General features: G+C 44.1%; 1 protein-coding gene across 2 annotated transcripts; it reads left to right on the plus strand.

Moving 5' to 3' along the window:
• The first annotated feature begins 386 nt into the window (after positions 1 to 386).
• Positions 387 to 11344, plus strand: LOC139073140 (MAM and LDL-receptor class A domain-containing protein 1-like). Of its 2 annotated transcripts, none has more exons than XM_070556109.1 (36): positions 387 to 477; positions 851 to 999; positions 1110 to 1159; positions 1265 to 1330; positions 1527 to 1753; positions 1826 to 1904; positions 1993 to 2052; positions 2124 to 2261; positions 2326 to 2582; positions 2657 to 2741; positions 2820 to 2885; positions 2981 to 3103; positions 3170 to 3426; positions 3880 to 3964; positions 4032 to 4289; positions 4367 to 4504; positions 4602 to 4858; positions 4935 to 5019; positions 5090 to 6049; positions 6119 to 6247; positions 6332 to 6588; positions 6665 to 6749; positions 6822 to 7190; positions 7268 to 7402; positions 7495 to 7751; positions 7828 to 7912; positions 7990 to 8898; positions 8961 to 9092; positions 9177 to 9427; positions 9515 to 9599; positions 9668 to 9955; positions 10049 to 10254; positions 10330 to 10483; positions 10553 to 10860; positions 10963 to 11092; positions 11166 to 11344. In XM_070556109.1, the coding sequence occupies exons 2-36, from the start codon at positions 923 to 925 to the stop codon at positions 11306 to 11308; spliced, it is 7191 nt and encodes a 2396-aa protein (XP_070412210.1). In that variant the 5' UTR covers positions 387 to 477; positions 851 to 922; the 3' UTR covers positions 11309 to 11344. The 2 variants fall into 2 exon arrangements, with proteins under 2 accessions (XP_070412210.1, XP_070412211.1); XM_070556110.1 differs by having other exon boundaries at positions 2823 to 2885.
• Positions 11345 to 18022: the final 6678 nt, after the last annotated feature.

The raw sequence follows: 18022 nt of genomic DNA on the forward strand, positions 1-18022 counted from the left end.
CACAAAATCAGTGTCTGCCTGCAGTGGAAAGTGCTTTGGAGTCGACTAACATGCATCCCAAGTTAGCTGAATACTGCAGAGGGGTGTCACTCAGGCTCATAAAGAAATGCCATCGGTTTTATGAAGTTGTAGTTTCAGCTTTGACAAGGCATATAGTATGATGTTTTTTAAAAGATTTTATTTCAAGAAAGATGCTTTATAGCGTGCCACAGTTTATGTTTCTTTTTATTATGTAAACTACTTGTGTCAGCTTAGAGAAACAAAGCCTGTTGTACTTTAGTCTTTTTATTTATTTTTATTTTTTACTTTTAACCTTAGTCATGGGGACTTTGTACCCCGCGTGTTTGAATTATTTCCCTGATTTGAAACACCTGATTCAAATGAATGCTCAACAGAAGCCTGACGACAAGCTTATTTATACCAGGCACCATTGTTGGAAAACCATATCCTACAGAGTGGTCATCTGTTTTTGTAGGGGTAAGAAGTAGTTTGTGCCCTCTTTAAATAATAAGCAACATTAGAGGCTTGGATACGTTTTTGGTTGGCTATATTGGTAAAACATTTTGATTTGGGTTGTTGATGAGAATAAAGCTATTGGTATGTTTACAGCTTCCTTAGTTTAGGCCCTATCTTTCTCTGATGGCTTTCTTTTGCATGGCAGTTCATTTATTTACTTTACTCATCTTTCCCCATTTACTGAAACTGTCAGCTGTGTGTTTGGGCCTTAAGAGCATTCTCATGCTAAGTTTAGCCCTTTGAAGTTGCTAGTCAGTGTGGAAATGTGTGGAAATGAATGCCTAAAAGCTTACATTCATAGAAAATGTTAAGTTGTAATATTTGTCTTTTATAGTTCTGTTTTGTGGCTGGTACTTCTCATCATTGCACAACTTTTTGAGCGATCAGCCATCTTGAAGGATCAGCCATGCTTGGATCCATCCATGCAGAGCTGTTGATCACAGTGGCTCTGGTTTTCCTGGCTCACTTGGGGACTAAATGCAGGCAAGTTTAAATTAGCTGTTTTTCAAGTATGGTCATGTTTTTGTATTTTTCATATATTTTGGTAATGTTATGTTTTTGGAATATTGACTTTATATTGTATTTTTCCCCAGAGCTGCAGGTGACATATCAAGTACTCTACATGAATGGAGTGGAAAGTCAGGTACAACTGGGCATGGTGTACAGTATTCAGTTACTACAAGAACTGGGTGTAAATTAAAATACGAATTTGATCTTTATTTCTCATCTCCCCCTCACCCCCTTCTAGCCTATGTTGTGCAGTGTTTCTCAAACCAACAAATGACTTGTGATTGGACAAGCAGCCAAAGAACGGGTAAAAAAAATTTACAGTAAAGATGCATTGCCATTTATTCAAAGCCTTGGATCAATGATGTGACCTTTAGTCCACACCTTGGCTGTAACTGTCATTTACTGAACTTAAATGTACATTAAGGACAACCTGACTTGGTAGTATGCAACTATAGATTTGCGCTTGTTAGTACCGATTGTGTTGACTTCATATCTTCCAGTTCTGGGGGGTGTAATTAACACTTTGGAGAGTCATCCATTGGACTTAAAGGGCGAGTACTGTCTGGAATTCTGGTATCTGATACCAGTTGCATCTCAGGGTTCTGAGCTCCGTGCTCTAATCAAAAGCAGCACTGGTTTTGTAGAAATCTGGACATCCCCTGCCCTTCCAAGAGATGCATGGAAACAAGTGTCAGTATCCCTGACTGCCTCTGAACCAGGCATTCAGGTAAACGTGCATCCATTCAGATACTGAATACTCCGGACTCATGTGGATTAATAACTATACTTGTCTTATCAGATTGTGTTTGAAGCTGTTCCACCAATGTTTCTAGACTGGACTACAATGAGACAGATGACTGTCAGAAGCGGTTTATGTGGTGAGTCTGGGTTGCAAGTTAAAACACATTGTGCACATGATTTATTTGTTGGCAGCTTCTAAAGTTATGAACTTTATTCTCCCCCCAGTAAATGCAGTTGAGGTCTTAACAACACCAACTCCAAAAATTCAACAACCAGATCAGACATGCAAGTACATATTTGATGCCAATTCCATGAATGTATTATAAGTTAATCCCTTGTGTCTTTGTGCCCTTTAGTGTGTCCACTTAACTGTGATTTTGATGTTAACATTTGTGGATGGGAGCAGCTAATTGAGAACAATTTTGATTGGACAAGACATTCTGGACCCACTAATCCAAATCTAGCGGGACTAAATAATGACCACACCACTGGAGGTAGTGTTTGTAGTATTCTAGTCTTGTTGTTTCATTTCCATTCTAATTTGACGTTCTTCTCTAGCTGGTTTTTACATGCATATTGAGGGTGATGGCATTACCCATGGAGACTCTGCTCGATTGAGGAGTTCAGTGTGCCATTATAATGGTCCCCTCTGCTTGCATTTCTGGTACTACGTGTACAGTTCAACTTCAAGTGTAGCTCTAAGTAGCTACCTGCTTCAGAATGATAGAGCAATGAAGCTTTGGTCTGTGACAAACAACCAGGGATCCGAATGGCATTTGGCTAATGTTGATGTCAAAGTCTCAAGTCCATTTCAAGTAAGAGGAAAAATATGAACTACCAGAAGTGTTCCATGTTGGACAAAGTGAAATGTTTTATCTTTGTTTCCCAGATAATCATTGAGGGAATAAAAGGCTCTGATGCCCTCTCTGACATTGCTGTAGATGACATATCAATCACTTTAGGCTCATGTTCAGGTGAGTCCTGTATAATAAAAAATATATCAGTTAACTAAAATGAGTGAACAAGTGCCAATTACAATTTTTCTATTAAAGAAGATGCCAACCAAGCTGCAAATAGTTATCCATTAACTACTGCAGAAGTGCACTATTCACACTCAAGTAAGTTTGAATGTTAGAAGTACAAACTCATCTTTCTATGAGAGCTAGAAATTTCAAATAATGAAAACTGTATTTTAACACTATGCATTCTTTAGTTTGCAGTCTTGACTGTAGCTTTACCAACGATCTATGTACCTGGAGTCAAATGACCACAGATGCTTTTGAATGGACAAGAAGCAATGGTTCATCAACAGCACTGGCTTTTCCTGCTGACACTGGTAGGAATACTAAAATAATTTAACTACATTTACAGTAAGTTAAATTAACTGTAACTTTCTTTAAAGGAGATGATCATTTTCTCCATATTGAGTCCATTAGTGCAACATGGGGTGATGCGGCTCGTCTAATAAGCTCGGAGTGTTCAGATACTGGCACTCACTGTCTTCAGTTTTGGTACAACATGCATGGTTCAGCAAGCACTGTGGGCCTATACATTTACCTACTTCAGAATGGTGCCGCTGATCTTGTTTGGAAAAGCAACATCCAAGACAATATGTGGCACTTGACTCAAGTGGACTTGGACACCACACAAGTGTTTAAGGTAAATCCTTGATTTACACCATCTACTAAAATCAGAACATGTCTGACACCCCTACTACCAAACCTTTACCCACACCCTCACTAACTGCCTTACTTGTATTACTAGATTTAGTTTCTCTCCCAACAATGTAACAAATCTGTCCAAACTGAGGAATTGTTGTCCCTTGCCAAAAGATGTTAGAATACCTATAAGACTGGCATTAGCTCAAAGCATTTCCTGCGTAAGCCACGACAAAGATTAAATTCCAACTGTATTCACATAAAATCAAAAGGCTATGAAGGTGTATCTGCTGTCTTGTAACTTATTCTAGAAACCTTGCCTCTGCCGTTTCTTGTCATGTTGAAATGTTCGGTTTATTTTATCCCCCAAAAGTACATGACCAACTGAAAGGCAACGATGTGAATAAAGTGACTATTTAAAAAGAACACCAACTTACCAAGTGTCTCCATAAAGGTAATGATCGAGGGACTCAAAGGTTCTGATGAGCAGTCTGATGTTGCAATTGATGAAGTAAAGCTCAAGTCTGGACCATGCTCGGGTGAGAATAAGAACCTTGTGGGAAAACTGTCATTTACTATAAACATTTAAAACTTTTTCTATTATAGGTTTAAGTGAACATACTGAAAACACGGCGACAACAATTCTCCCAACAGTGGAACGACCAACAGCTCCAGAAGTAACCCCAGTGTCTACCACCTCCATGGTCTCCCCCATTGCCCACGTAACAAATAAAATTCCAGAGCCCCCTGTGCTCCAAGCTGTTACTGAGAAACCGTTAATAACTGTGCCAAACAGCACCACAACAGTCCCAGTGGTCCATCCCATTTTCAACACAACTGTGGAATCTCTGAACAAAACTGACGGTGCAATAGAAATTAAAAAGAAGCTTAGTAACTGTTAAAAAAATTTTTTTTAATTTCCCCCCTTTAACTCTTTCTAGGATGCAATCTGGACTGTGATTTTGACACCAACTTGTGTCAGTGGAGTCAGCTGCTCACTGATGTGTTTGATTGGAAGAGGCATAGTGGACCCACTTCTACTTCTAAAACTGGTCCAACTTCAGATCACACAACAGGAGGTAGTTATGACTTGGTCTTTAATGCTCTTTGATGTATTGTAGCCTCATCTGTCTTAATCAAAACTTTTGTTCCACACCTTTTTTTTTTTTTTCCAAGGAGGCCATTACCTTTACATTGAATCCCAGAATACCACACTGGGTGACACTGCTCGTCTCATCAGCTCAGAATGTTCAATTGCTGGCCCTCATTGTCTGCAGTTCTGGTACCATATGTATGGTTCAGCAAATACTATGGGCCTACATGTTTACCTGCTCCAGAACAGTGTTGCCAATACCATTTGGCGGAAAAGGAACAACCAAGGTGATCTTTGGCGTTTGGCTCAAGTAGACTTAAACACACCACAACAATTTCAGGTGAGTAATGTTTGGTGTAAATTGTGGAATGTCTAAAAAAAAATGGCTTGCTAACTCTGAGCAAACTTCTATTAAGTTGATCATTGAAGGACGAAGAGGTTCTAATGAGCAGTCGGATGTGGCCATTGATGATGTGAAGCTTTATTCTAGAAGTTGCTCAGGTGAGAAAGGTGTAAATTTGACAAATATAAATCTTGTGTCAATCTATAAAACAATTTGATATTGTTTTAGGTCCAGGTGGACATTTGTCACCACATCCAACTCGACCTGATTTAATGACATCAGCTCCCCTGACTGTATCTACCACAATGGTCCCCAAAACCCCTTTGATCCCTGTAACAAATAAAGCACCAGAGCCCACTGTGCTCAAAGTTGTAACTGAAACAATGATGCCTGTGCTCAACGCCACCACGCAGGCGCCTCCGGCGGTCCAGCCTGTGCTCAACGCCACCACGCAGGCGCCTCCGGCGGTCCAGCCTGTGCTCAACGCCACCACGCAGGCGCCTCCGGCGGTCCAGCCTGTGCTCAACGCCACCACGCAGGCGCCTCCGGCGGTCCAGCCTGTGCTCAACGCCACCACGCAGGCGCCTCCGGCGGTCCAGCCTGTGCTCAACGCCACCACGCAGGCGCCTCCGGCGGTCCAGCCTGTGCTCAACGCCACCACGCAGGCGCCTCCGGCGGTCCAGCCTGTGCTCAACGCCACCACGCAGGCGCCTCCGGCGGTCCAGCCTGTGCTCAACGCCACCACGCAGGCGCCTCCGGCGGTCCAGCCTGTGCTCAACGCCACCACGCAGGCGCCTCCGGCGGTCCAGCCTGTGCTCAACGCCACCACGCAGGCGCCTCCGGCGGTCCAGCCTGTGCTCAACGCCACCACGCAGGCGCCTCCGGCGGTCCAGCCTGTGCTCAACGCCACCACGCAGGCGCCTCCGGCGGTCCAGCCTGTGCTCAACGCCACCACGCAGGCGCCTCCGGCGGTCCAGCCTGTGCTCAACGCCACCACGCAGGCGCCTCCGGCGGTCCAGCCTGTGCTCAACGCCACCACGCAGGCGCCTCCGGCGGTCCAGCCTGTGCTCAACGCCACCACGCAGGCGCCTCCGGCGGTCCAGCCTGTGCTCAACGCCACCACGCAGGCGCCTCCGGCGGTCCAGCCTGTGCTCAACGCCACCACAATGTTGCCAGTTCAAAACTATGGTAAAAAAGAATTTAAAAAGCAGTATTTTGGCAATTTAACATTTTTTTTTCCTACCCAACACTTGCTAGGATGCAATCTGGACTGTGATTTTGACACCAACTTCTGTCAGTGGAGTCAGCTGCTCACTGTGTTTGATTGGAAGAGGCATAGTGGGCCCATTTCTACAACTGGTCCAACTTCAGATCACACAACAGGAGGTATTTATGACTATTTAATGCTCCTTGATGTATTGTAGCACTCATCTGTCTTAACACTTTTGTTCCACACGCCTTTTTTTCAAGGAGGCCATTACCTTTACATTGAATCCCAGAATACCACACTGGGTGACACTGCTCGTCTCATCAGCTCAGAATGTTCAATTACTGGCCCTCATTGTCTGCAGTTCTGGTACTATATGTATGGTTCAGCAAATACTATGGGCCTACATGTTTACCTGCTCCACAACGGTGTTGCAAATGCCATTTGGGAAAAAGGGAGCAACCAAGGCAATCTTTGGCTTTTGGCTCAAGTAGACTTAAACACACCACAACAATTTCAGGTGAGTAATGTTTGGTGTAAATTGTGGAATGTCTAAAAACAAATGGCTTGCTAACTCTTAGAAAACTTCTATTTAGTTGATCATCGAAGGACGAAGAGGTTCTAATGAGCAGTCGGATGTGGCCATTGATGATGTGAAGCTTTATTCTAGAAGTTGCTCAGGTGAGAAAGGTGCAAGTTTGACCAAAATATAAATCTTGTGTCAATCTATAAAACACTTTGATATTGTTTTAGGTCCAAATGGAAATTTGTCATCACATCCAACGCGACCTGATTTAATGACATCAGCTCCCCTGACTGTATCAACCACAGTGGTCCCCAAAACCCCTTTGCTCCCTGTAACAAATAAAGCACCAGAGCCCACTGTGCTCAAAGTTGTAACTGAAACACTGATGCCTGTGCTCAACGCCACCACGCAGGCGCCTCCGGCGGTCCAGCCTGTGCTCAACGCCACCACGCAGGCGCCTCCGGCGGTCCAGCCTGTGCTCAACGCCACAACGCAGGCGCCTCCGGCGGTCCAGCCTGTGCTCAACGCCACCACGCAGGCGCCTCCGGCGGTCCAGCCTGTGCTCAACGCCACCACGCAGGCGCCGGAAAGCTATGGTGCAGTAGATTTAAAAAAAAAAATGGCCTTTTTTTTTTCTTGAACTGTTAATGTTTTTTCCTGTAACTCTTTCTAGGATGCAATCTGGACTGTGATTTTGACACAAACTTGTGTCAGTGGAGTCAGCTGCTCACTGATGTGTTTGATTGGAAGAGGCGTAGTGGACCCACTACTTCTAAAACTGGTCCAACTTCAGATCACGCAACAGGAGGTAGTTAGGACTTGGTCTTTAATGCTCCTTGATGTATTGCCTCATCTGTCTTAATCAAAACTTTTGTTCCACACCTTTTTTTTTTTTCCAAGGAGGCCATTACCTTTACATTGAATCACAGAATACCACACTGGGTAACACTGCTCGTCTCATCAGCTCAGAATGTTCAATTACTGGCCCTCATTGTCTGCAGTTCTGGTACCATATGTATGGTTCAGCAAATACTATGGGCCTACAAGTTTACCTGCTCCAGAACAGTGTTGCCAATACCATTTGGCGGAAAAGGAACAACCAAGGTGATCTTTGGCGTTTGGCTCATGTAGACTTAAACATGAGAGGGCAATTTCAAGTGAGTGATCCTTAATGCAAAATGTGGAATTTCTAAATTTTGGCTAGCCACTAACTTGTAGCAACCTTCTCTTAAGTTAATCATTGAAGGACGAAGAGGTTCCAGTGAGCAGTCGGATGTGGCCATTGATGACTTGAAGCTTTCTATTGGAAGTTGCTCAGGTAAGAAGTCATCAAAATTTTATCAAATAGGAAGTTTGTTTGAATATCAAGTACACTTTATTTTATATTTTTTTTAGGTCAAAATTTTGCACCAAGTCCAACTCAACCTGAGCTACCAACCTCCGCTTCCCTGACTGTGCTAGTACCTACAACAGTGGACGCTAAACCCCCTATGCTCACTGAGGCAAATGAGGCACCAAAGCCCACTGCACTCCAAGTTGTAACAGAAACTCCATGGATAACTGTGGGCACCACCACCACTCAGGTGCCGGTGGGCCACCCGGGGCTCAATGCCTCCACGGCGACTCCAGCGGGCCACCCGGGGCTCAATGCCTCCACGGCGACTCCAGCGGGCCACCCGGGGCTCAATGCCTCCACGGCGACTCCAGCGGGCCACCCGGGGCTCAATGCCTCCACGGCGACTCCAGCGGGCCACCCGGGGCTCAATGCCTCCACGGCGACTCCAGCGGGCCACCCGGGGCTCAATGCCTCCACGGCGACTCCAGCGGGCCACCCGGGGCTCAATGCCTCCACGGCGACTCCAGCGGGCCACCCGGGGCTCAATGCCTCCACGGCGACTCCAGCGGGCCACCCGGGGCTCAATGCCTCCACGGCGACTCCAGCGGGCCACCCGGGGCTCAATGCCTCCACGGCGACTCCAGCGGGCCACCCGGGGCTCAATGCCTCCACGGCGACTCCAGCGGGCCACCCGGGGCTCAATGCCTCCACGGCGACTCCAGCGGGCCACCCGGGGCTCAATGCCTCCACGGCGACTCCAGCGGGCCACCCGGGGCTCAATGCCTCCACGGCGACTCCAGCGGGCCACCCGGGGCTCAATGCCTCCACGGCGACTCCAGCGGGCCACCCGGGGCTCAATGCCTCCACGGCGACTCCAGCGGGCCACCCGGGGCTCAATGCCTCCACGGCGACTCCAGCGGGCCACCCGGGGCTCAATGCCTCCACGGCGACTCCATCAGAGCTTCCAGGTATGAAAAGCTTGATATGTTTGTAGTTGCAATGTTCTCTGGTTTATTTTTTTTTTCTTTAGGATGCCTACTTGACTGCAATTTTGACATAAACTTTTGTCAATGGAGTCAGCTGCTGAATGTATTTGACTGGGAAAGGTATACTGGATCTCCTACTAAAAACTTTAGTCCCCTTTCAGATCACAGAACAGAAGGTAATTCTGTTAAACAAATTTACCAAATGTTCCAATTTTATTCTGTTACGATAAACTGGTGTGGTGTTGCCCCCTCTCCCCCAGGTCATATCTACATTAAAACAAACAAAACGACAGTGGGTGAAACTTCTCGTCTCATCAGCACAAAGTGTTCAAATACTGGCCCTCAGTGTCTTCAATTTTTGTACCATATGCATGGCTCTTCTGACACAATGGGTCTCCAAGTATATCTTCTTCAGGACAGCAAAGCAATCACTGTGTGGGGGAAAACAAATGATCAAGGCAACATGTGGCACCAAGCTCAAGTAAACCTAGTAACAACTAAGACATTCCAGGTAGTGTGTTCTCAACTTGCCCTTGCAGGGCAACTTTTTTTTTTTACATGTACAGTTTTTCTAATAACTTGTAGAAATGTTTTACAGATCATTATTGAGGGACAAAGAGGTTCGCATGAACAGACTGAAATTGCCGTCGATGACATTTTCCTTCGTTATGGGTTCTGTGAAGGTAGGTCTTTTTTCAAAATTTGAAATGGTTTAATTTTCAAATGCTCAGTGTTAACACTGATTTTACAGACCTGCTTGAAATGACAACTAATGCTCCAGTTACCTTGAACTATCAACAACACTCTATATGGCCACAAATAAGTGGCTCTCTACCTCCAACCCCTCAAAGTAAAGTGACTAGGGGTCAGTGGGTTTTGACTGCAACTAAATTATCTCCAGAGGACATCTGGCCACAAATGACAAATCCATCTCAAACCAGTGCTAAACCAAAGGTTAAAGCACAATCTCAAAATCAAGCCTCAGCCTTTTTGACATCCAGACCACGTTTCTCAACTTTGCAACCAGCAACACTTAAAAGTAAGTTGATTCTGATACTTGGTAAAATGTGATGTAGACTGAACTATCATTGACTCCTTTAGAGTTCCTGAGATGAATACATTTTCCTTTCAGCACCATCTTGTGCAGAGAACAGCCATTTCACTACTTGCATTCCTGAATGCAGTCCAACTTGTGCCTACCTTCATGGCTCACCACACTGCAGTGGCAACATCTGCACTGCAGGATGTGTATGTAATGATGGCTTTGTACAAAAAGGGAAGTATTGTGTGCCTATACAAGAGTGTGGCTGTGTGGACAGTGATGGCTTCAAACATAATGTGAGTGAAGGGAGCATTCTGTACAACTGTGTTTAAATGTAGCTTTTTCTTTGGTAAGAATGTTTTCTCTTCCAGTTCAATGAAGTGTGGTACACCAATCACTGCAGTCAGAAATGTGAGTGTAATGGTGATCGTGGCAGTGGGGCTGTTAACTGTCATGATGAGGGATGTGATGACGACGAAGTTTGTCTGCAAAGTGAAATGGGCCAGTATTACTGCACATCTACAGGTACTGTAACAACCCAAGTACATGATCAAGATCTGAATGTTATGTCTTAATTAAAACTTCCTCCCACAGACTTCAGTGAGTGCACAATCGAGGGGGACCCAGAGTACAAAACGTTTGATAAAATGAAGCATGACTTTAAAGGGAAGCACTTGTATGTGCTGGTCAGGACCAAAAACCTGCCAAGTAACCTTCCAGAAATCTACATAGAGGGTACCAATGCATGTGGTGACAATGACCGTGAAACAATTAAGGGTGAAGGCAGCCAGTCCGGTGAAGAGGATGATGAAAGCAGTCAACATCAAATGGAACAATTTCAAGAGCTTAAAGTTAAAGTGTACAACCACACTGTGGCACTCAAGCCCAAACGCAAGGTGTTTGTAAGTATCAACTTTTGGGACATTTTTGTTGCAAGTCAATTCAACATGAGGTAATTTTATTAATCAAAATGTGTATTCTTCACTGGATTACTCTACCTCCAGGTGGATGGACAACAAATTAATATTCCAGTCTCTCCAGCTCCTGGCCTGAACATCAATGAGCAATCCTCTCGTATTTTCCTGAGAACTGACTTTGGTTTTGGTGTGGACTTAAGTTCACGCTGCAAAGCAGGTAATCATTGAATCAAACTAATCGGTAGGACACTCAGTCTGCTGAAGTAACTACCTTTTTGGTTTCCTTGCAGAAATCATTTTACCACATTTCTACAAGAGCAGGGTGGAGGGCTTGTGCGGAAACTTTGACGGCCGAAAAAGGAATGACAGAGTGAAGTCTGATGGAACTATGGCAAAGAGCATTGACGAATTTGGAGAAAGCTGGAGAGTTTGAATCGGAAATGGTGTCAATAAATGTTTTTAACATACATCCTATTGCCTCGCTTGTTTTACACGAAAGCCCCACTTACCGTAATTTCCGGACTATAGAGCGCATCTCATAAGCTGCACCAGCAAGTTTTCTACACACGCCACACTCTAATGCAAGCCGTGGCGCAGCACCCACATGCACGTCTCCGGCGCACAGCACATGTATGGCTATAACATAAGATAATTGGACAGAAAGACACTATATGGAGGTTTTTTAATTAAACAAAAGTAATTTTAAACACGGGTGAATGTGCCCGCAAGTTTAGAAAACGGCACTGATAGCATTCATATTTCTGGATAGTTGGAAAATAAAAACGGAACTGACACGTTATTACCAGTAATTTGCATGCATGTTTAGAAGAAAACAGTGCTGACACAGCATTAATAAGCTCTGGATAATTAGAAAATAAAAACTGCACACAACATGCCTGGTTACTAAATAAAACACACTTGCCTACCAGAAAAAGTCATTCGCTCTCATCTTGCGCACTAAAGCCATTAAAGTCCTCTTCAGTGTCTGAGTTGAACAGCCTCAGAACTGTCACATACCTTTTCCTGTGTCATTCTCGCTGTCCGTGTTGCTGTCATCATCCCCGGGTGAAGCTGACTTGAATGAGTTCTGCCCGCTGCCGTCTCCAGCACCGAACCATGGATTCATTCATGCCAAGCTTACGTGCGGCAGCACTGTTTCCCTCCTTTACTGCCAGATCAATGGCCTTCAACTTAAATGCAGCATCATATGAACTCATACTTGTAGTTACCATGTTGACGGGTTATGGATTTGAAATTATTCTTCGTGCCGGCTGCTTGAATGTGCTAAATTAAAATGAGCACTTTCTTTGATTTCCACTTTTGACTTTAATCTGTTTCACTTTCTGCTAAAGCGCCCCCTGGCAGGTGAAGGAAAATCTTCAGTAAAGCCGCACCTCATAAGCCACATGATTCAAAGTGTGAGGGGAAAAGTAGCGGCTTATAGTCCGAAAAATACGGTAGTCATTGTGCAACCTCAACCGAAAAGGGTCTTGTGAGCTTTACCTGAATATGCTGACTCTAAAACCCTAAAGTCTCTAAAGCCTTGTCTACCTAGTGTGCACCCTAAAGTTAATTAAAAAGCCACTCAACCTAAAATGTCGAAATAATCACTTTTTGGGTTTTTTTAAATTTCATGGGCATGTGCTGGTCAAAATTGAAATGACTGGGATAAACTACCAAATGATGAAACGTGTAGATTAGATTAATTTGTTACACAGACCAATATATTTCAACTGTATTTCCTAAATTTTGATTCACCAAAAATGAAAATCCCAAATTCAGTAATTTAGAATATTGTAAAAAGGTTCAATATTGAAGACCTCCTGGTGCAACATGCCTACTGACTGAAAACACCTGCAAAAGCCTTTAAATTAGTCTAATTCTGCAGGCCACATAATCATGGTTGAACACTGACTTGTCAGTTATCCAAAAGTTGACCAGTAACTCCTTGGACAAGGAGGGCAAGACACAGGCCATTGCTAAAGAGGCTTAGCCTAGTGAACTAGACCAAATTCTTGCTTTGCAAAGAATGGTCTAGGCATGCTCCATTGGAACCTCAGCAGCTCCTACCAGGACTCTGGCTAGCCAATCACAGCTCTCTAGAGGGAGTTCAAACACAAAGAGCTGTGATTGGTCCATAATGGTGGGCCAATCATAGTGCTCTATCTGCTTAGTGAACAAATCAGAGTTTTATCCGCTTTGTGGGCCAATCAGGGCACTCCATATGCCTGGTGGGTGGGATGATGCAACAGAGTGAAACAAGAGTATGTCACATTCATTGTCCAGTGGAATGCGGAGATCATTTGAAAGACAACAGTAGAACCCGTCCCACAACCGAGAGCCGTCAATGGAGCGTGGCCAGACTAAATAATACATTTATTTAGTCTGGCTTGCCAGGCTAAAAGAGGCTGGCTGTTCACAGAGCTCTGTTAAAGCACATCCTTAGAGGTGATGAGATGTGGTTGAGGATTGTGAAACAAAACTCATTCAAAAATGGGGAGATCACTAAAAGTGGACTGCAGCTGGAGTCTGTGCTTAAAGAACCAACACACAGACATATGCGAGACATGGGTTTCAGCTTCCTGTATCAAGCCACTCTTGAACAAGAGACAGCATCAGAAGCTTCTCATCTAGGCTAGACATAAATGGACTGCTGAGTGGTCCAAAGTTATGTTCTCTAAAAGTAAATGTTGCATTTCCTTTGGAAATCAAGGTCTAGAGGAAAGGCACATGTTCCACATTGCTTGAGGTCCAGTGTAAAGTTCCCACAGTCAGTGATGGTTTGGGGTGCCATGTCATTTGCTGGTGTTGGTCCATTTTGTCTTCTGAGGTCCGAGGTCAATGCTGCCGTCTACAAGGAAGTTTTAGAGCACTTCATGTTTCCTGCTGCTGACCTACTTTATTGAGATGCAGGCTTCATTTTCCAACAGGAATTGGCACCTGCACACAGTGCCAAAGCTACTAGTACCTGGTTCAAGGACTCGTAGAATATCTATGGGGTATTATGAAGTGGAAGATGCAGTACACTAGACCCAACATTTCAGAAGAGGTGAAGGCCACTATCAGAGCAACATAGGCTTTCATATCACCTGAGCAGTGCCACAGACTGATCCACTCCATGCCACTTTGCATTGCTACAGTAATCCAGGCTAAAGGAGCCCCAACTAAATGAGTGCTGTACATGTGTATACTTTTCATCTTCGTACTTTTCAATTGGTCAGCATTTCTAAAATTCCTTTTTTTGCATTTATCTTGAAGTTCTAATATTCTGATTGACAGAATTTGGGTTTTTTATTGGCTGTTTATAATCATCAAAATAAAAAAATAAAATGTTTAATTATATCCGTGTGTAATTAATGAATCTAATATACAAGTTTCAATTATTTAATGAAATTAAGGAAATTAATCTTATGATTTGTCATTTGTGATGATATTCTAATTTTATGGCCACCACCTATGGGTGTGACTAGGCTCCTTATGTATCACATAATCCTTCAAATCTGGTTCTGCTCAATCAAAACTTTGAAATGAGGTACGTTGTTTTAGTCTATCTTTGTATATGCTCATATTGAACAAAAAATAAATACAAATATGACAATTATATTTAGTAATTTTGCTTTTAACCCAGAACAACACTGGAAGTTGCTCTCCATCTATTCCAGCAAATGCCTTCATAGCTTTAGCAGCCAAAGCCTGTGGTAGTTGGCATCAGAGATTGACTGTGATTTGCTCTTTATGTCCAATTGATTGTTCATCCGGAAGACAGGAACATGAGCTCTGAAGAAGACAATGCTCAAAGCTCAGTGATCCTCTTCTGTTGGCACAGTGGCCAAATCAGGCTCGTAAAGCATAAATTGGAAAACACAATCTGACACAGTAGTCAGTTTGGGCATCAGCACACAATTGGCCTCATCTCAGATCTGTTATATCAGCAGAAAAGCTGAAAAAATGCTGTTGCTGCTGGGAGGCTTTTGGCTGTGCAGATCTGCCCAGTCTGAGACGGAATGGTCAGAGTCCAAGACTGGGTGGTTTTCCATCCATCTCTCTGCCAATGGTTAAGTTGCTGTGAGGCTATTTAACCCCCCCCCCCCCCCCCCCCCTTCTGTCTCTTTAAAAGGCTATTAATCTGACATTAGCTAAATCATTTTTACTGTTAAGCTAGATTGTTTAAAAAAGTTAAGTCAGAGTCACATGGTGCGGCAGTTGGTAGTTTGTCCTCTCCATGTGTGTCAAAGGGTGTTTGTCTCTATGTGACCCCTCGCAACCTGTCCATGAAGTCCCCCGCCTCTCGCCCAGTAACTGCTGGAGTTAGACACCAGCTGAGAAATAAGTGGCTGAGAAATAAGAGGTAGCTCGATTTTGCTTTTGTACTGCTTTGAGCTCTGTATCGTTTATTGCAGCCATTCTTCTTATGTATTTATTTTTGGTTTTTCACAAGCAAGTTGTTGTAATGCCACATTTCACCAGCAGATGACAGAATATTCACAATTTATTCAGTACAAGACTTTCCTTGCCCAAAAATGATCACTAACCTACTGTTGTCTGTTTTAGCATTTTGGGCAGGTGTGTAATGCTAATATGGTGAATATTAGTTATTAAAGCAACAAACAAAATATAATACATATCCAAGCATTTTAGCAGTGTTGAAATTTTATTATAACACATTTCCTAAAACAATAAAGATTAGATTGGTGAGATAGGATGTGCACTTCAAAGGAGGAGAAGGCAAAAATTTAATGAAGAGGGATGAAGCAGAAACAGGCCTGCATGGCCTCAGGGGCCGGCAGAAGCGGATAGTTCAAATTAGAGCTGCATTGTCCATCCAGACCAACCTTTGACCCCCAAGATTTAATTGTGCAAAAGGCGGTTATTGATGTGTTTTACATCTGTGACCGCCCAACCTTTACCTGTCTGTGCAGCCAACACACTGCTAATCTGAAGCATCCCCTGTCCCTCTCCACCTCTCTGTGAAAGTTCTAGCGTTGGGATGTATGGCACAAATAAGAAGCGTGTGTTCTCTCCAGAATCCTTTCCACAGCATCCCATCGTCCAATTGAAGTCAAATCTGCAGAGTCCAGGGTTCGTGTTTCGCCACAGCTTTGTAAACTTGGCTCATGTGGGGTCACCCGGAGGTTGACGCGGGCCTGTAGCTGTGCATCGACTCACCGGCAGATCGGTTACAATGTAATGGCAAAGGAATGTTGCTCGGCCCTGACTACTGGACTGGGCTTTGGCTCTAATTAGAACCAATTCTGGGCTGGGATGTCACTTTATTTTAGTGAGAAACGTGTCGGTGAAAAGTGACAGAAAATAGCTTGTTTATCATAATTTTCTCATTTCTATATTTTTTTATGATTTCTTGTTTCATAACTGAGACTAAATTTATGCACCGGGAAACAAACGGACAGGTTCAAACTCACACGTTTCCCAGCACGCACACCCACGGTGTCCATGATGTCTCCTTACTCGCTTTTTGCGGTTAGCCCTCACTCCCTGTGGTGTGTGTGTATGTTGAGGGCTCCAGTGTTATTGATCCTGATTAGGCCGCACGGGAGAAGATTCCGGCCTGCCATTGACCCACACTTTCCGCATGTTTCCATCTTTCTCTTAGATCACCAGAGGCAGCCGTCTCCTCCTGCCAGCCGAGGGGGGGAGTAGAAAAATAAAGTTACTGCATGATTTACAAAATTAATAGCAGGTCTTGCTTGACGTTTTTCTGGCTTGGTGACTGTCAAAACATTCTCCATTTGCATCCATACCACTCCTCCATTTTCCCTTCAGAAAGCTTGTGACTCACAGGCTGCTCTCCTCTTCAAAGTAAAACGTCTCTGCTGCCATGTGGCCTGTGTTGAATGTCTCTGTTGTGGAGCTCCCGGTGCCTGTGAACTCCTCAGGATCCTTTTTGCCTTCATCGCCGCCCATGAAGCACTTAAAAAGTGTCATGGCGAGGAACGAATAGAACAGCATTACAAAAAGTATGTAGAAGAAGGCGTTGTCATAGGTCTCCCTGGAGGTGGAGAAGGTGGAATTAGTGTTGGGGAGAGGACTCGCTGTGGTGTTGGAGACACTCCTGTTCCGGTCGACGCCCGTTTCCTCAAAAATGTGCCGGCACTGTTCGAGAAACGAAAGGACGGTCCGGTTCATGTTCTTTGGATTAAAGCCAGCGTCCGTCTTTGTAGATTATTGTTTTAATTAAAAGAGAAAAGGAATAAGAAATGCGTTAAAAGGAGCAGGCCGTTAAGAGGAAGGCGCTGTTCGCTTTAGGAAAGGCATGCAGTGAGTCACCCCCCTTCAAGAGACGTGATAAGGTAGTATTCAGAGATAGAGCCCACCTCTTTCCCATCCTGCTGCAGACAACATTTGTAAAATAAAATCACAAATTTAACAGAATTTCTGTTTTATCACAGAAATAAACAAATGAGCCATCCTCCCAAAATATCCTCATCCAAACAACTTTTATTTTCTCTCCATTGAAACTTTTATTGTATACACCCTCTTCTCTTCACTTGTTGTTCACGGGTTGAAAGCTGCTGAGACACTTGGATTGTTGTCAGCTCCGGTCAAGTAGTCTACTCATTTCAAAGAGTGCTAGGGGTCAGAGGTTAAGTTGTCTCCAGTGTGTTGCAGATTGACTGACACTTTGATTCAAAGCAACCCCTTTGGCTTTTTGCTCAGTGTATCTAATAACGTCAGCACTTGTAAAACGACTAAAATGTTAATGGAGAAGAAAGTTATGAAATGCAACTGTGGTATTGTTAGAAGCTTCAACTCAAATAACTGCTGTTAAACACACACAGACACACACTTTAGAGCTATACGGTGAACGACATGAACAGCTGCACACCTGATCCCTCAAACTCCAAAGGAAAGGGTGAAAAAACACAGCAGAGAATGATAAAAATGCACTTGTGATTTGTTTAACCTTCTGAGGACTCGACTCGGTGGGTGAACGGTGTTTTTGGTGTCTGTTTGACACTCAGAGCCCAGAGCCGTCTGAGCTGTGTGTGACTGATGTCCCAGTGTGTGTCTGAGGGTGGCTGTGCTGATATAATTTACAGCAGCTCTGCTTTAGTCATTAAGGGGTGTGAAGGAGCCACCGGGGAGCAGGAATTTGTCCGAAAGGAGTGTTTATGAAAGAGGATATATT

This window comes from Nothobranchius furzeri, chromosome 11, assembly GCF_043380555.1.
Source record: "Nothobranchius furzeri strain GRZ-AD chromosome 11, NfurGRZ-RIMD1, whole genome shotgun sequence".
NCBI classification, from domain to species: Eukaryota; Metazoa; Chordata; class Actinopteri; order Cyprinodontiformes; family Nothobranchiidae; genus Nothobranchius; species Nothobranchius furzeri.

What these genes read in the sequence shown, in the direction of transcription:
- LOC139073140 (XM_070556109.1), top strand. Translation starts at nt 923, where the DNA reads ATGCTTGGATCCATCCATGCAGAGCTGTTGATCACAGTGGCTCTGGTT. An exon ending in AGTGCACTATTCACACTCAA is followed by an intron (nt 2,886 to 2,980) that starts GTAAGTTTGAAT and finishes TGCATTCTTTAG; the next exon opens with TTTGCAGTCTTGACTGTAGC. An exon ending in ACACCACACAAGTGTTTAAG is followed by an intron (nt 3,427 to 3,879) that starts GTAAATCCTTGA and finishes GTCTCCATAAAG; the next exon opens with GTAATGATCGAGGGACTCAA.